The 17,850-nt window shown below is 29.6% G+C and overlaps 1 protein-coding gene across 1 annotated transcript; it reads right to left on the minus strand.

Moving 5' to 3' along the window:
• Positions 1-14,656: 14,656 nt before the first annotated feature.
• OCT59_003999 (uncharacterized protein) lies at positions 14,657-17,347 on the minus strand. The gene is made up of 4 exons (XM_066147997.1): positions 17,105-17,347; positions 16,023-16,964; positions 15,884-15,927; positions 14,657-15,787 (listed from the first exon to the last, which is right to left on the minus strand). The coding sequence occupies exons 2-4, from the start codon at positions 16,382-16,384 to the stop codon at positions 15,300-15,302; spliced, it is 894 nt and encodes a 297-aa protein (XP_065996638.1). The 5' UTR covers positions 16,385-16,964; positions 17,105-17,347; the 3' UTR covers positions 14,657-15,299.
• Between the last annotated feature and the right edge of the window lie 503 nt (positions 17,348-17,850).

Consider the following 17,850-nt stretch of genomic DNA (forward strand, 5'->3'; position numbering starts at 1 on the left):
ATTTGTAATATCTTTAATAATTTTTTTTTTTGTAAAAATTTGACTTTTAATTTATATAGTCAAACCTCCATGTACCGATTTCCAATGTACTGATAATTTCCTGTACTGATAAATTTTCATTGTTCCATTTCACATATAATAAAAAAAACTGCATTATATTGATATTGTATATAATTTCACAATGTAATGTATACTGATACTTTTTCTTAATCCCTTTATAATAATATACAGTATATTAAAGATGTACTAATATTTTAGCCATATTAGTATTAATTTGGGTTAATACTATAAAGTTGGCCTGAATAAAAAATTTAATTTGAACTTTTTTGTAATTTATTTTGCCAAAATTTAATTATTTTAGCCTATTAATCAAATGCTATTTATCTGCATTATGTTATTTGTAATATATTTTAATGTATTGATATTGTTTTCAATTAGAAGCATTAGTATCAAGGTTTGACTATCTACTAATTTGATAATAGACATGATTTACAATATGATATACAGTAATTGTGTACTGATAATTCAATGTACTGATCTTTTTTCTTAAAACAACTTCATCAGTACATAGAAGTTTGACTGTACCTATTAAGTATAAATGGCCCAGAAATTTTAGATTTAAAATATTTTTTATATATATTTTAAATCAATAAATTCAAATAATTTTAGATATAATTTTGGTTATTAATAAATTAAATTGTTTGTTATAAAATAGTAATTTCAGATTTAAATTTTAGCAAAATATAGCTTTACTATAAAAATTAATTTTAAAGTCATCTATACTATTAGATTATTATTTTTTATATTTAATTTATATTAGATCTTTAACATTATTATTAATATTTTTTTGATTATTAAATGGTTTTTCTTTTGCTTTTTCAATAAAATTAAGTTAATTAACAAGTAATTTTAAAATATTGAAAGAAAAAATAATTTGATAAACTAGTACTAAATAATATTCTTATTAATTCATTTATTATTATATCAATATTCAATACTGTAATATGAAATCAAACATAAAAAATATCTATATATAATTCTACAATTAATAAATTAAAGATATATACTGTACATATTTTATATTTAAAGTAGGATTTTGCCTATTATTAAGATATGTTACTGGTAGAAATTTTACTTTTATATAAAACTTTACTTTAGGATTTGCTTAAATTTTATTGGTTAATTAACTAATAAAAAAAAAATCATAACAATATAATATAAAATTTCTTTTTATAGTAGGATTTTCAAAAAATTTTATATGTAAACTTTACCTTAAACCATAGGGTAACCTATCTCAATAGTAAATAAGATCTTATTTAAGATACTAATTATTAATTATAATGTTTATTTACTTTAGTTGTTAGTAACTTTCTAATATAATTATATCAAAAAATTACTAGCAACTTAGGTCAGATTGTGAAGGTAATTTTATAATCTAATGGTAACTTTATAATCTAATGGTAATTTCATAATCTTATAGTAACTTCATAATTTAATAGTAGTTTTATAATTTAATAATAATTTTATAACTTAATTATATAATTTAATGATAATTTCATAATCTAATTATATAACTTATTGGTGATTTTATAATTTATTGATTGTTCTTTAACTTAATAGCAGATTTCTTTTATGACCATCTACTTATTGTTTTATTTAGTTTCTACTATATTATTTTACAAAATTTTTTATTCTAATAGTAATTTCATAATTTAATAGTGATTATAATTCTTTAATCTAATGATATCTATATAGCCTGTTAGCTATATTTTTTTCTTTATCTTTAGTTTTTTAACATTAAAAAAGTATTTATTTATTTATATGCTTTTATAATCTTTTTAATCTTTTTATTAATAAAAAGTTATCTACTTATTTATCTGTTTTTAGGACTTTTTAATTATCTGTTAAAGTGCTAAAAATGCTTTTTTCTTATACCTGTTTGGCAGACTTTTAAGGTGTTAAGATGGTGTAAAAAAAGGTATTAGGTGGCATAATAAATTTATATTTAATTTTAACTAATATTATGCTACAATTTTAGCTGATTTTTAGAATATATTATTTGAAAAATTTAAGTTAGTATTATAATAAGGACCCGCTTACTTATAAGATAGGTCACCTCTAGACCTAAGGTAAAAATTATATATAAAATTCTTTGCAGATCTTACTATAAAAGGAAATTTCATGTTATATTGTTATAATATTTTCCTTTTTAGCTAATTAACCAATAGAATTTAAGAAAAAAGTAAGGTAAAAACTATTAGTAAAGGGTCAATTTTCTATGGTGACCTTTATTATAAGTAAGCAGGGTCCTACTATAATAGTAATTAGTAGTACCTTAAAACTGATATAAAACTGGTAAAAAACTAGTAAGAAGTTAGTATAGTTCTATTAGTTTGCTGGTTTTGAATTAGTTTTATATTAGTTTAAATGCCAAATTCTTATACCTAAAGTTCTAGCCAAAATTATAGAATAATATTAACCAAAATTAATAAAATTTTTTGCATTGATTACATGTTTCAATTTTTGGCATTTTTCTGATACTTTATCATCACTTTTGAAAGTTTAATTTAATAGTCAATTAGTTAAAGAATTAGAAATATAATAAGTATTATTATAGTCAGTTTTTTTGATTAATAGAAAGTATACCTTTTTTGCAATCTAATTATTGCCAATATGAGTATACTAATTTCATATTCTATTGTTCAAAATCTTAAAGTCCATTCATATTTCTGACATTTGGTTAAAGAATTGAAAGTGTAATATATATTATTATAGTCAGCTTATTTGATTGCTAATAGTTCATATAATATTTCCGAAGAAGATTTTATGCTATATTCAAGTATATATCTAAAAAAAATGGGACTTCTTTTAATATTTTATATAATAATTATGAAGTTACTTCTATCTCAAAATATATAGCTAGATGTTTTTCTTTTATAATTTACTTATTGTGTTCACTATTAACATACTTTATTTTTATGAAATTCTTTTTAATTATTAAAATTTCAGTTATATATGTTGTGTCGGAAATCGGTTGTTCTGCTCAGATTAAGTCATGCACGCCAGTTGAGATTGTCCCGCAAACCTCGATTGCTAATAAAATGAGCTATAATTAAACATCAAATTTTCCAACTTTAATGTATTTTTAAGTACTAAGTAAACTTATTCATCATAATTTTAAGTATACAATTCTAAAATTTCAGAATAGTTAGAATCATACTCATAAAAATCTTTTCATTTGAAAATAACTTAAAATTTAATGATTTTTCAGATAAAACACAAGTATAAACTTTAATATAAATCGGATTTACATAGAAATTTCAGGAAACGTGTAACTCATTATGGCACACAAGTTTGAATATGTTACAAAAAGTGGTTTAATTAATGAGAAAAAAGTTTACTTATAACAGACTTTATTGTACGATTCAAATGAAAAGTGGCGTCAGGTGACAATTTCAATCTGAGGTGCGTGAGCTTCGATCTGAGACAAGAATCGATCTGAGGTACAACATATATATTTAATCATTATTTGATACATATATTATTATACACTACCCTCCTTAAAGTATTCCGGTACAACCAATAAAGATCATATTTTATTAATAATAATTAATATTTAGTTGGCCATCCATTGTTTTTAATGCATGCTTCAATTCAGCGTAGCATGCTCTCAATTAAATTAATTTAAGTTTCAGATGGAATTCTTAACAGCTCTTAACTTTTAGCTGTTAATCCAGTCGTGTTCCATAAAATTTCCAAAAAGTACCGATTGCACGGACGATTGTTCAATCAATACAAAAATTTTAATCCCTCGATAGCTCTAGTCCTTTCCAAAGGCCAATAATTTGCCCACGCTCACTCAATTCACTAGTTTTTCCCATTTTAAAAGTAGCCGAATGGCGTAGTAAGTAGTAACAAAAAAAAAGCAAAGTTCGGCGTTGGCAAAAATTGAGGCGTTATTATTTTTTATTGCCAAATCTGGTACAAGTATCGTAACACAATAAAATACATTCATTTTAATCTTTAGAACCAGGGGAATTATTTTTTTTAAAAAAAAATAATACTTTATATATTCAATCTTGAGAAAATCAAGTTGAGCTTGACCGGATACTTTTGGGAGGGTAGTGTATATTGATTTTTGACTAGTAATATATTTTAATAATATTTCTTAAATATATCTCCTTCATTTTCTTAATCTAATTGATTATATTTCTTATTATATATATTTATGTAAAACTTTAGAAGAAAAAAAATTGTATTCTACTTATGATATCTATATAATATCTATATATAATATATATAATATACAGTGAATTACAAAAAAAAAGCATCAACTTTAAATTAAATTTACAGTATAAATTATAAGTTCCAGCTGAAAATTATAGACTTTTTATGTAAATTATTGATTTTTTAGTGATTTACATAATTTTTAAAATTAATTTTCTCAATAATCAAAAATTGAATTTTGCCATTTATTTTTACTCATCTGCCTTAGTTAAAAAGTTAAAAATTTTACTTTTTTACAAATTAGGTGATTTTTACAAAATTTTATTATTAATTAAATAAATACTTTTAAAATATTGCTTTAAATCTTAACTTTAAAATAAATATAAATTTATTATACTGGAACTTGTAATTTATACTGTAAACTTAATTTAAAGTTATGCTTTTTTTTTGTAATTCACTATATTACAGTCAATTCTCTATAAATACATCCCCTTGGAATTAGGTATAAGAGTGCATTTAAAGAGGACGTGTATTTATAAAATATATATAAATCTATATGATATTAATCTAAAATTAAGGTAATACAAAAATTTTATATGTAAACTATATAAAATTTTTTTATAAAGGATGCATTTACAGAATATATATATATAAAAACTGTGCATTTAGCATTAAGGTCTAAGTTGGGACTAGATAAAAAATGCATTTATAGAAGGTGTGCATTTATAGAGAGTGCATTTATAGTAAGTTGACTGTATATAATATACTCTTAGAAAAAATAAAAAAAAGTATAAAAAGTTTAATTTTTATTTAAATTTTATTCTAAAAGCTTTTAAATGTAAAGAAGCTATATAAAAATATATATAAGAGTTATACTTGAAGTCATCTTAGCCAGCTTTTCTAATAGTAGTAGTATTTCTTTACTTTATATTTTTTTGCATGATCATCATAAAATTTATATATGAAAACTTGCATAATAGTATTCTTGGTTACATACTTCTTCAGTTTTAAAAATATATAGACAATTATAAATGCCATTTATGAATAATCACAGAAATTAATTTTATTTAGACTTTTTTCTTACAAATAATATACTTGAGTTTTGGTATAGTTATAAATCTTTTGAAAATTCTTCAATATACCCACCTATATGAATTTAAAATTTAAAGCTTCTGATATAGATGCATGTTTATATAAAATTTGAGATAATAGTGTTAGACCAAAATATTTTCTTAGCATAAATAATGCAAATATAATAAAAGTTATACTGCTATATTCTTGAAACATAATGACCATTCTTTATACAAATTTATTGATAAGGATAAATTACTTTGTTCTTTCATAGATTTTGATTTGCTGATAATCAGATTAAGAATACATTTTATTATATCTTTAAAAAAATTTGTTTAGAAATATTTTCAGAATAAGATAAAAAAACTAGAATTATTGTTAAAAGTAGTAATAAGAAAAAAATATTCCTTCATATCTTAACTTTTGGCATAAAACTTTTAAATATTACTAAGATCAAAATTTTTACTAAATTTTCATAAGAAACTTCTAGTGGAATTGTAAGAAAAATGTATAATTTATAATATTGTAAAAAAGCAATTCTTTTTTTTGTGAATACTTAGATACTCAAATAGAAAGTTATTTATATAAAAGATAGAACTATCTTTAATTTTATGATTTACTTATTAAATAATAATTCTGAAGTTGTTGATAATTTTCTTTTAACTATTTCAAAGCTAAAAGTCAAAAGGTATAATGATATAAATAGCAAAATCATTCAGATAGAATTCAATTTTATGAAATCATTACTCAGAAATAATTGTATCAAAGAGTATATTCTCTCATTTCCTTCAGATAATATTCCTAACTTGTTTTCATTGACATGTAATTCTTTATTATATGATCAGAAGTATACAAATGAAAATGCATATATTATATAAAATAAAAATTATATAGATTTTATTGTCATCATGCTAATTTGGATCAGAAATCAGGAGTGAGAAATTCTTTAATAAAGCTCATTATTAGTAAATAGAGAACAAAAGTTTTTAAGTTTATTCAGTAAAAATAGATCGATTTAGAAAGGATTCAAATTATACATAAAAAGATAAAGTAATGATTTATATAAAATTAATCAAAATAAGTATATTTGAAATGTATGATAGATTGATAATGCAGTGTAGTGCAGTAATTTTAAAAAATTTTAAGTTAACAATTTTCTTTTAATGTAAAGCTTTTAAAATTACATATTAGATGTATTTTATCTATTTTATAAAATTTATTTGTAAATAGAAAAAGGTTTTGGAAGTAAAATTTAACTTTAGTATATAATAACTGATTTTATTGTCTTTATTGATTATTTTTAAAATTAGATTTATTGAAAAAATATTTTTGTTAAATAACTCAAAAATGGCCTTCTAAACTAGTATTTGTATATTCTTTAAGTAAATTTGTAGAGTGGATAAAAATATATTTAATGTAATAATTTAAAAGTTATATTTTAAGCAATTTAATTTTTTTTTGAAAAAATCGTTATGTTGCATTGCACCATTAACTTAATATATATTTAAACATATTCAAAATAATCAAGTAGATCTTATTTCCTTTTTTATATACTGACTGGTATTATTATAATTTTAGTTTTAAAAAAATACATAAAGCTAATAGTAATTTTTTTTGGTTATATCTTACCTTTATATATATAGTTTGAGGTCTTATTTAAAATATTAAATCCCAATAACTATTTTATATAGGTAACCTATAGGATCCCGTCTACTATTAAAATAGGTCACCTTGTGGCCTAAGGTAAAGTTTACATATAAACCTCTTTGAAGATCCTACTATAAAAGGAAATTTTAAGTTACATTGTTATAATTTTTTTCCTTTTTAGTTAATTAACCAATAGAATTTAAGCAAATCCTAAGGTAAAGTTTCATATGAAAGTGAAATTTTTACCAGTAACATATTTTAGTAGTAGGCGGAGTCCTTAACCTATTATATATGTGTACTTCAGATAAAAGAATCTTTTATATTGAAGTTTATGAAGTAATTCAAGCTTCAGTTACTTATATTCAAAAAACTTGAATACTCAAGCTTAAAGATCCAAAAAATAGCCTTTATGTTAATCCTAAAATTATAAATTCCATTCTCTAGTAGTATATGAAAAATATAATTAGTAATGAAAATATAAAGCTTTATAAATATTTTTAGAATTGGTAGATATTTTTAATATAGCAATTAGAAAAGAAACCTTGTTCAATTCTGATCTTTAAATTTATGCTTTAGCAGTACAGAAAAAATATTATTATAGATTTTATTGGAAACAAAGTTTTAGAATTACATTTTTATTTTATAATATTAAATTTAGGTAAAATTTTTGGATGCTTTAATAGTACTATTTAAGCTCAAAAGCTAATTATTATGAATAAAATAGGAATATTTATTTAGTGGAAAATAGTATAGGTTTAATGAACATCTTAAATCCTTTATAATAGAAAGAAAAGTTGCTATAAAATGTAAAAGTCTCAAAACTATATGAATAAATGATTATATTGGATATATAGTTATAAGCAATTATAATGCATTATTTAAGATAGATATAGGAGATTTTTAAAAATTAATAATAAAATTAAAATTAAACATTATTACTAATTTTATCTATTATATGACTGCAAAAGTCAAAAAGAAGGTACTTAAATTCAAAATTTTATAGTAATTAATTTGTTTAAATATAATATACTTAGAATTTGATATTTAATTATAAAATAAAATATTATATTATATAATTAAAAATGAGTTATACAGTTATACTGTTAATTCCTCTATAATCAAATCCTTTAGAATTATCCAAAAGTATGATTATAATGGAGTGTACAGTCAACTCTCTTTATAGTCACACATTTGGAACAGTCCATATTTGGTGATTATAAAGAGATGTGACTATATAAAAAATTTCTTATATTTGTATATCATAATTCTGGCCAAAAATTAACATAATTTTAGCCAGAATTATACTTAAAACTTTATTGTATCGTAACTTCGCCAATATTAATCGTAGAGAGATGATCTTACCGCCATTCGATTCGTCTTGATGAGACGGTTCTAATGGTATAAAATACGCCGAAATCCAATCACTAGATTAATTTCCGAAATTAAAAAAATATTAATGGTTTTTGTGTAATAACTCTTTCAATATTGATTCTAGAAAGACGATCTTACTACCATTCGATTCGTCTTGATGAGACGAATCTAATGGTATAAGATACATCGAAATCCAATCACTAGATCAATTTCCGAAATTAAAAAATATTAAATGGTTTTTAAGTAATAACTCCGTTAATATTGATCACAGAGAGATGTGCTTACCACCATTCGATTCGTCTCGATGAGGCGATTCCAACGAGCTATAAATCGTCTTTTTACAATCACTAGGTACCGAGAAATCTAGCAAAATGTTAAATGGCGCAGTAAACGTAAATCAAGAAATATTATAATGCCGATGTTTAACATTTTGTTGAATAACTCGTCAGCCAGTGATCGGAAAAGGATAAAACTAGGGTTGGTCACCCTATCTTGGTGGTTAGTCACTGAGACCCTCATTAAGCCTGAGTATGGTGAGGTCGCAGGTTCGATTCCCATGACCACGGAAATAAAAAGAATTTTACTGCGACTCTACAACCAATAGCGTGAAGGTACAGGGATTAGTGTAGTTGGACTGCATCATGGTGAATTAGTGTGTACGGTTAGGCCGCACATTTCAACTACGGGTCATGGTGTCCTTCTAACGTTCCCTATGGAGCCATCGCACGCGCTCCCCGTCCCCTTGCCCCGTCCACTACTATACCCTGTGACTTCCGTCCGGATGGTCACTCTACGATACCGCTTGGGGTCAGTAATGGCTAGATGGTCGTCCTAGATGGTAAAGCTGAGGGTGCAATGTCTTAGTGGTAGTTAGACCTTCTGTTGGTGCTGACCTAACCAAGGTGCTTCGTCGCATAACAGGTAGTATGGCATGGCGGTTCGATTCCCTCTCTGGTCCCTGGTTAGGTGATCCCTGGTGGTTGATACCCACCATAAGGGGTGATCCTGGACAGATGCCTGCTACTTCCTGTCTGAGTGGTCACTACAAGTATACGCAGGGGTAAACAACTGCTATCGGTGCTACGGTAAGTCGCGAATCATGTAGTGGAGCTTTGAGTGGAGGATTATCTAAAATGGTAGTATGGAAGGGTGCTTAGATGGTTGATGTTACCTGTCGAAAGTCCTCCATGAAAGTAGATGCTCTCTAAAGGTCGTTAAATAAATTGGAGATCAGTATCACGCAATGGGTATATGGATGAGTAGGCTGGCGTGTACTACGCCATCAGCTAAATGGGTCGATGGGGGATGTCTTCTATAGTGGTGCTGTTACGAGGAATTAAGTACTCGGTATAATAGTTGCCCATTGAAGATGATAGGACACAGACCTTGAGATTAGTCTCATAAGAGGCATCATGGCTCCCAGTAAACAGCTTGCAAAAGGGGTTAAAAGATAAACAGTTGCTGGTCACCCTATCTCGGTGGTTGGCACTGAGACCCTCATTAAGCCTGAGTATGGTGAGGTCGCAGGTTCAATTCCCATGACCACGGAAATAAAAAGAATTTTACTGCGGACGCTACAACCAATAGCGTGAAGGTACAGGATTAGCAGGTGGGGTTGACTGCATCATGGTGAATTAGTGTGTACGGTTAGGCCGCACATTTCAACTAAGGGCCGCCGTGTCCTTCTAACGTTCCCTATGAGGCCATTGGCATGCGCGTTACCTGTCCTCGGTGTCACTACTATACCGGGACTTCCCGTCTCCAAGGGTCACTCCACGATACCACTTGGGGGCCAGTAATGGCTAGATGGTCGTCCTAGATGGCAAAGCTGAGGGTGCAATGTCTTAGTGGTAGTTAGACCTTCTGTTAGGTCTTAGGCCAACCAAGGTGTTCGTGCGCAGAACAGGTACGTGGCATGGGGTTCGATGCAAGCCTTGACTCCCACTTGGTTGGCCCCGATTGGCGATCCCGGTGGTTCGATACCCACCATAAGGGGCAAGATCCCTGGACGTAAGCCTGCTACTTCCCGTCCGAGCCGGTCACTACATAAGTATACCACTTGGGGTAAACAACTGTACTATCAGTGCTAGGTAATCGCGGGCTGTAGTGGCCTTTGAGTGAGACTTCGTACCTAAAATGGTGGTATGGAAGAGTGCTTAGATGGTTGATGTTACCTGTCGAAAGTCCTCCATGAAAGTAGGTGCTCTCTAAAAGGTCGTAAAATAAATTGAGTACCAGTATCATACAATGGATTAAGGATGAGTAGGCGGCGTGTCCAGCTTCAGATCGGCTCAAATGGGTCGATGGGGGATGTCTTCACATGGTGCTGTTACGAGGAATTAAATCTCGGTTTAATGGTTGCCTATTGAAGATGATAGGACGCAGGAGAGATTAGTCCTCATAAGAGGCGATGGGTGGTACGGCCGTAAACAATAGGAAAGGAAAAGGATAAAAGCTTACCTACAAAATGGTGGTATGGAAGGGTCTTAGATGGTTGATGTTACCTGTCGAAAGTCCTCCATGAAAGTAGATGTTCTACAAAGGTCGTAAAATAAATTGAGTATTAGTATCGTACAATGGGTATAGGATGAGTAGGCGGCGTGTACCTAGCTTCGAATCAAGCTAAAATGGCCCGATGGGGGATGTCTTTTATAGTGGTGCTGTTACGAGGAATTAAGTCTCGGTTTAATGGATTATTGAAGATGATAGGACGCAGCCGAGATTAGTCGCATAAGAGGCAATGGGTGGTCTGGCCGTAACACTTGCAAAGGAAAAGGATAAAACTGGGACTTCCTGTGCGGGTGGTGCTATGATACCGCAGGGTCAGGTAATGGCTAGATGGTCGTCCTAGATGGTAAAGCTCAGGTAGGTGCAACGTCTAGGTGGTAGTTAGACCTTCTGTTAGGCTAGACCAACCAAGGTGTTCGTGCACAGAACAGGTAGCATGACCTATGGGGTTCGATTCCCTACTCGGCCCCGTTGGTCGGAGATCCTAGGTGGTTGATACCCACCAGCTGATCCTGGACAGATGCCTGCTGCTTCCTGTGCGAGTGGTCGCTATAAAGTATACCCTTGGGGTAAACAACTGTACTATCGGTGTAGGTAATCGCGGGCTGTAGTCGGCTGAGTAGGCTTGTACCTGCAAATGGTGGTATGGAAGGGTGCTAGATGGTTGATGTTACCTGTCGAAAGTCCTCCATGAAAGTAGATCTTTCTCTAAAGGTCGTTAAATAAATTGAGTATCAGTATCATGCAATGGGTATAGGATGAGTAGGCGGCGTGTACGCAGCTTCGGATCAGCCTAAAATGGCCCGATGGGGGATGTCTTATAGTGGTGCTGTTACCTGAGGAATTAAGTCTTTCGGTATAATGGTTGCCCGTGAAGATGATAGGACGCAGGCCCAGAGATTAGTTTCGTAAGAGGCAATGGGTGGTACGGCCGTAAACATTGCAAAGGAAAAGGATAAAACTAAGGGTTGGTCCACCTATCTTGGTGGTTAGTCGCGAGAGGCCTCATTAAGCCTGAGTATGGTGAGGTCGCAGGTTCAATTCAATTGACCACGGAAATAAAAAGAATTTTACTGCGGACGCTGGCCAATAGCGTGAAGGTACGGGGATTAGTGTAGTTGGACTGCATCATGGTGAATTAGTGTGTACGGTTAGGCCGCGCATTTAATAAGGGTGTGGTGTCCTTGCGTTACTATGAGGCCGTTGGCATGTGCGCATCCCTGTCCTTCGCGGTCGCTACTATACGTTGGGGGACTTCCCGCCCACAGTGCAGGTGGTCGCATGATGCCGCTTGGGGTCGTGTGGCTAGATGGTCGTCACCAGATGGTAAAGCTGAGGGTGCAATGTCAGTGGTAGTTAGACTTCTGTTAGGTCTTAGACCATCCAAGGTGTTCGTCGTGACGAACAGGTAGCATGATAGGGGTTCGGGGTTCGTCCCCCTCTCCTTGGGTCCTGGTTGGTGATCACGGTGGTTGATACCGCCAAGGGGTGATCATCGGACAGATGCTCTACTTCCTGTCTGAGTGGTCACTATCACTTGGTAAAAAAATGATTTATCACACATATCTTCACATATTAGTGCTTAAAATGTAGAAAATCATACACAAATAATACACATATCATACACATATCGGGTACTAATATATATATCATACATATATCATACCTGATAGGTATACTATATATATAAGACTGATATGTGTATATACGTGTATTATTTTATGATGATTTTCACATTTAGCATTCGATATATGTAAGATATGTGTAGATATGTGTAGGTAGCAATTTTTTATTTTTGGTGTATAAAGTATACCACTTTGGGGTAAACAACTGTACTATCGGTACTAGGTAATCGCGGGCTGTAGTGGCTTTGAGTGAGGCTTAGTACCTGAAATGGTGGTATGGAAGGGTCTTAGATGGTTGATGTTACCTGTCGAAAGTCCATAAGAAAGTAGATGTTCTCTAAAGGTCGTTAAATAAATTGAGTATCGGTATCGTGAATGGGTATAGGATGAGTAGGCGGCGTGTCTCAGATCAGCTAAAATGGCGATGGGGGATGTCTTCATAGTGGTGCTGTTACCTGAGGAATTAAGCTCGGTATAATGGTTGCCCATTGAAGATGATAGGATACGTACCCGAGATTATCTCATAAGAGGCAATGGGTGGTGGCTGGCCGTAAACACTTGCAAAGGAAAAGGATAAAAGCTACAGCATTCGATTCGTCTGAGGTGAGACGACTAACGATATGATACATCTTTGTACGATTATTAGATGCCAAGTTATTTAATATATTCTTTATATAACTGCGATTATAAACAGTTCTTTTTAATATAAGATTTTTGAGGATAGGTGTGATAGTGACTATAGATAGATTGTGACTATATAGGATAATTTTTAATAATAAAGTGTTTTGAACATTCAACTGGTGTGACTATATAGTAGAATGTGACTATAACGGGAGTAACTATAGAGGGAGTTGACTGTACTTATATATTGATGAGAATATTAATTCAGTACTTTTATATATAAATAAATATAATCATATATGTAAAATATTTGCAAAAACATTTCGTAATGTAAAATATACTTAAAATTATTTATCTGTTAAAGATATTATAGATATTTTTGAAAAATAAAAACTTTTCATACTATTAAGTTTAAAGTGCAAACTATATAACATATATTTTATTGGTTATTTCATCAAATTACATGATTTATATATGATGTGCTTACACAGGAGGAATTTTATATATATTTATTATAATACAAAACTGATATTGGCATAATTACTAATAAAGTGATTATAGAAGGGGTTATACATGCTGCCCAAATTATTTTGGGATGCCATAATTATAATTTGGGATGCCATAATTCATTCAGTTTATATATAATTTACTATGTAAAGTGCCAAAATAATTTGGGATGCCATAATTGAATTTGGGATTTTACTTATAATTACGGCAGTCCAAAATAATTTGGGTGGCATGTATAGAAGGGGTATTTTATATATAAAAAAAATTTGGACCAAAAAATGGGTGCCTTAATAAGAAGAGAAGTTCTTATATAGGTGGTGCCTATAAAGGGGTTGACTGTATAACATTTCCAATAGCTAATTTTTAAGATTTTGTTTATTTAAACTATGTTAATCATTTTTTATTATAGATTTCATAATCTATTTAAAAATATCATTTCTTTTATTTCTTTTACAATTTATAAGATGGATTATTCTTTTAAAAATCATAATACAGTCAACCTTTGATATAATAAGTCCTCCAGTTATTACCTCAAATTCACTAAGATTATAGTAAAGAATTTAAGGAATTTAATTTGCTGATTCGTTATAATGAGAGACATTTGACATATTTGATTTGTTAAATGTCACGTGTTGGGAAATTAAGAAAATTAAACACGCATTATGTAACCTTATAACAAAAAAAAAATAATGTAAAAAAAACTTAATAATAAACACGGTATAACCTAAAAAAAATGTACAGAGTGCTGTTCTGCAAGTTTATCATCAGCGATCTTGGAAACCCAAGCACGCCCTTTTTCTTTATTTTCATATTACTTTATTTATTTATACATGATTACAGATTAAATATAAAAATATTTAGAAATGAAATATATTATGATCAGATCAATATTATCAATATTTTAGTCGAAAAGAAAAAAATCATCAACCTGCGGTGACAAAGATTTAAGATATTATTCTTATGATTCCTGAAAAAAAAAAAATATGATAAACTCTTAAGATTTTTAATGTATGTAAGAACAAATAATTAGTTACTCAAGTGATTAAATAGGTTATTAGAAATGATTTGGTTCACTTCTTTTTGGGTAATACGTAGTATTAGTATAAAACTTTTATTTTATTAAAATATATATATATATATATAAACAAAAATTAAATTCTTTTGTAAAAAAAAAACTCACTCTCTAAAAAATGAAATTATATAGACAAAATAAAGTAAAAGAAATACATAAGTATGAGAAGAAGAAGAATGATTCAGTCATATTAAAGTGAAATTGATTTATGTCTATTATATTGTTAATGTAAAATACCATGAACCACCGTAATCACACTATACTAAAACAAACAATAAAGAATCCCAATTTAAAGATATGACTGATTATGAATAAATTATAAAAGGAAAATATGATATATAAATGCTAATATTAAAAGAAAATTTTTTGTATATAAAATAAAAATAGGAAATATAATATTATATATATGTACGTAAAAGAAAAAAGCCCAAAGGCAAAATAAAAGTGCATTTTTGTGTACAAAATATTTTTTTTCAAAATTCTACGTAAAAAAAATATATAAAAACAAATGCTCAATAGCAAAAAAAAAAAATATGTGCAAAAAAAAAGTAAGAAAAGTTTAACAAATATATACAGAATATGAAAAAATTATGACCGAGATTATGTGAGAGTGAGTAGTGTTAATAGAAATAAAATTAAAGACCTAATAATTAGACACGTCCAATAATTTTGCTGCCAGGTTTAAATCCAGCACTTCCAACGGACAATGATCTACGTCGACCACCTTCGGAGATGCGCAACAAAATTGCCGCTTTAGAAGCTTTGGATAAGGGAGGGGGTTGAGCAGAATCATCAAAGGAGCTTCCACTAACATTCATATCAGCTACAGCATCACACAATTTACGTTGAATACTAGTAGCTTGATGAAGAGTTGGTCGCGATGGATATGGTTGAGCTTGATGGTGATGACGCTTGCTTGGAGAAAAGCATGAATCCATAGGCAAAGGATTATGTGCACGAGTAATTGGAGAAGAACCAAATATCAAATGAGAATTATCTATAGCAAGACGAACAGGGCGTAGTGCTGGCTTTTGTCGCGTTTGTTCAATTTCAATCGCTCCAGTGTGAGTATAACTGCTATCATTTACGTTTTCGGTGGCCGCAGATTCTTCTTCATCTTCTTCTTCATGTTCATGTTCTAATGAAAATGATGGAGACAATGAATGGCCTCTATAAGCACGATCTGGAGAAGCAGATTGTGAAACTGGGCGACTAGAACCACGACTAGAATTACCCATAATTTCCATAAGTTCTGCACATGCAAGAGCTTCATCGGACCTATAATAATTAAATACGCAAAAAAAAAAGAAAATTTTATCACTATAAAGGTCCAAACAAAAAAAAATAGAGTAGATTTCATAGATAATACTAACATTGATTCTAAAAGATCCACAGTAGATTCGAACATAGGATCATCCTCCATATCCTCTTGCACCGAAGACAACCCCCATGGGTTTTGCAAAGTAGGTAGTACTGGTGAAAAATTATTATTTAACAAGTGTCCAGCATAGGCATATAAAGCTTTCTTTGGACATGGAGCAACTATGCTGGGTAGATCACAAACTTTGTCGTTATAAGATGGAGATGGTGGGGTAGATGAACACGTACGAGGAATGGTTTCCTTATTTGAAGACCTTTCAGGGGAAGTCGAAGAAGACCGCGGAGGGATATTATTATAATTTTCTGTACAGGTGCGGTCGAAAGAGTGGATAGGTTGAGTATATAACAAAGTCATGGTTATATTTGTCAGATGCGCTGCCAACAAGTTCTCGGGTTATATATAAATTTCGTAAAAAAAAGTCTATAAAATATTGAAGTAACTAAGATATAACTTTTTTTTTGGAGGTAAACTAAGAGATGTACAATTTTATTGGTTTATTATCCGACTTTTTTATTAGTTTACCAGAACTTTCTTTAGCCCAATATTAATAATCAAGATAGATACAAAGAAAATAGAGTAAAAACGATTATTTGAAAAAGTTTAATGAGAAAAAAAAAGATATCTATATATATAATAAATGATAACACTGATATATTAAGTCTATTTATATATGACAAAGGATATATCAGGTATAAAAATTGAATATAAAAAAAGATAAATGACTTGTTGACAAAAGCAAGACAATAAACGGATTATACTTGATACAGTAATTTTTATTTCATCCAAGCGATTATATTAATAATATTTTATTGTAAAAAAAAATCCTTTTTTCGCTGAAGAAAAAATTTAGTCGCTTGAAGAAAAAAGCGGAGAATTTATGGATGAGGGATAAAAGGGATAGTTGAACTGAGGAAAGCAAAAAATGCAGGGAGAACTGAAAAAAAAAAAAGGTTGAAAAAGGCCGATGAGTCGTGGCAACTAAATTGATATAGCAAATAAACACGAATATTTGATTGGTCACAATCAATTATACTGAAGCTGTGGAACAAACCATTTGTCACATTATACACTTACAATGTGTGACGTATAATACACAAATAAGTGATAAACCGGAATTCCGTTTTTCACGGATCATTCCGCAGTTTTTTTTTCCATTATAATGCTGTGCTGCGACTGATCATATTTCCCCTCATTTTTATCAATGAGCATAATTATAATCAGTAAAACGTGAAAAAGATGTTTTCACGAAAAAAAAGGTATTGTAAACATTATATTATCATATGATCTTCTCCAAGCAATTTTATAATATTCGTACCTATCCAATTCATTGAATACACATTTTGACTATTTATTAAAAAAAAAGAAAAATTCTTTTCTGCTAAGCCACATACATTTTCGTAAAGAAGACGTGGAGATTCATTTTGCATCCAGCACATGATTAAAAAACGCCATTATTCCTATATTTTATTAGTGCAAGTTTCTACGCAAGTCCCGAGTTTCTTTTTCTGAAATTCTTTGTTCTGTAACAAACAATGTTTGGCCGCAGTATAAAATAAAAATTCCTGATTTATGACGTATTTGTCTCCGAAAATCGGAATTTTTTAACGTTTTGAGTCGTTAACCTGTGAATATGATCGACAATATTATTTACGCAAATTATATATCGTGTGACCAAAGAACCAACTCGGATTATTAATTCCCTTTTCATTTCGCGAAGGAATTTTAATTGTTTAACAATTGCCTTTTCAAGTTATACACGCAAGAAGTGGCGTAAATTTTTTGTAATACTATTACAATGTGAACCATATTGTCCATAATTC

The sequence above is a fragment of the Rhizophagus irregularis genome, chromosome 12, assembly GCF_026210795.1.
Source record: "Rhizophagus irregularis chromosome 12, complete sequence".
Lineage (NCBI taxonomy): Eukaryota > Fungi > Glomeromycota > Glomeromycetes > Glomerales > Glomeraceae > Rhizophagus > Rhizophagus irregularis.

Excerpts from the sequence above, each read along its gene's own strand:
- OCT59_003999 (XM_066147997.1), bottom strand. The coding sequence starts at position 16,384 with ATGACTTTGTTATATACTCAACCTATCCACTCTTTCGACCGCACCTGT. Across the intron at positions 15,928-16,022 it reads GTGGATCTTTTAGAATCAAT|GTCCGATGAAGCTCTTGCAT; the intron begins GTTAGTATTATC and ends TAATTATTATAG. Across the intron at positions 15,788-15,883 it reads AGAACTTATGGAAATTATGG|AACATGAACATGAAGAAGAA; the intron begins GTAATTCTAGTC and ends CATTTTCATTAG.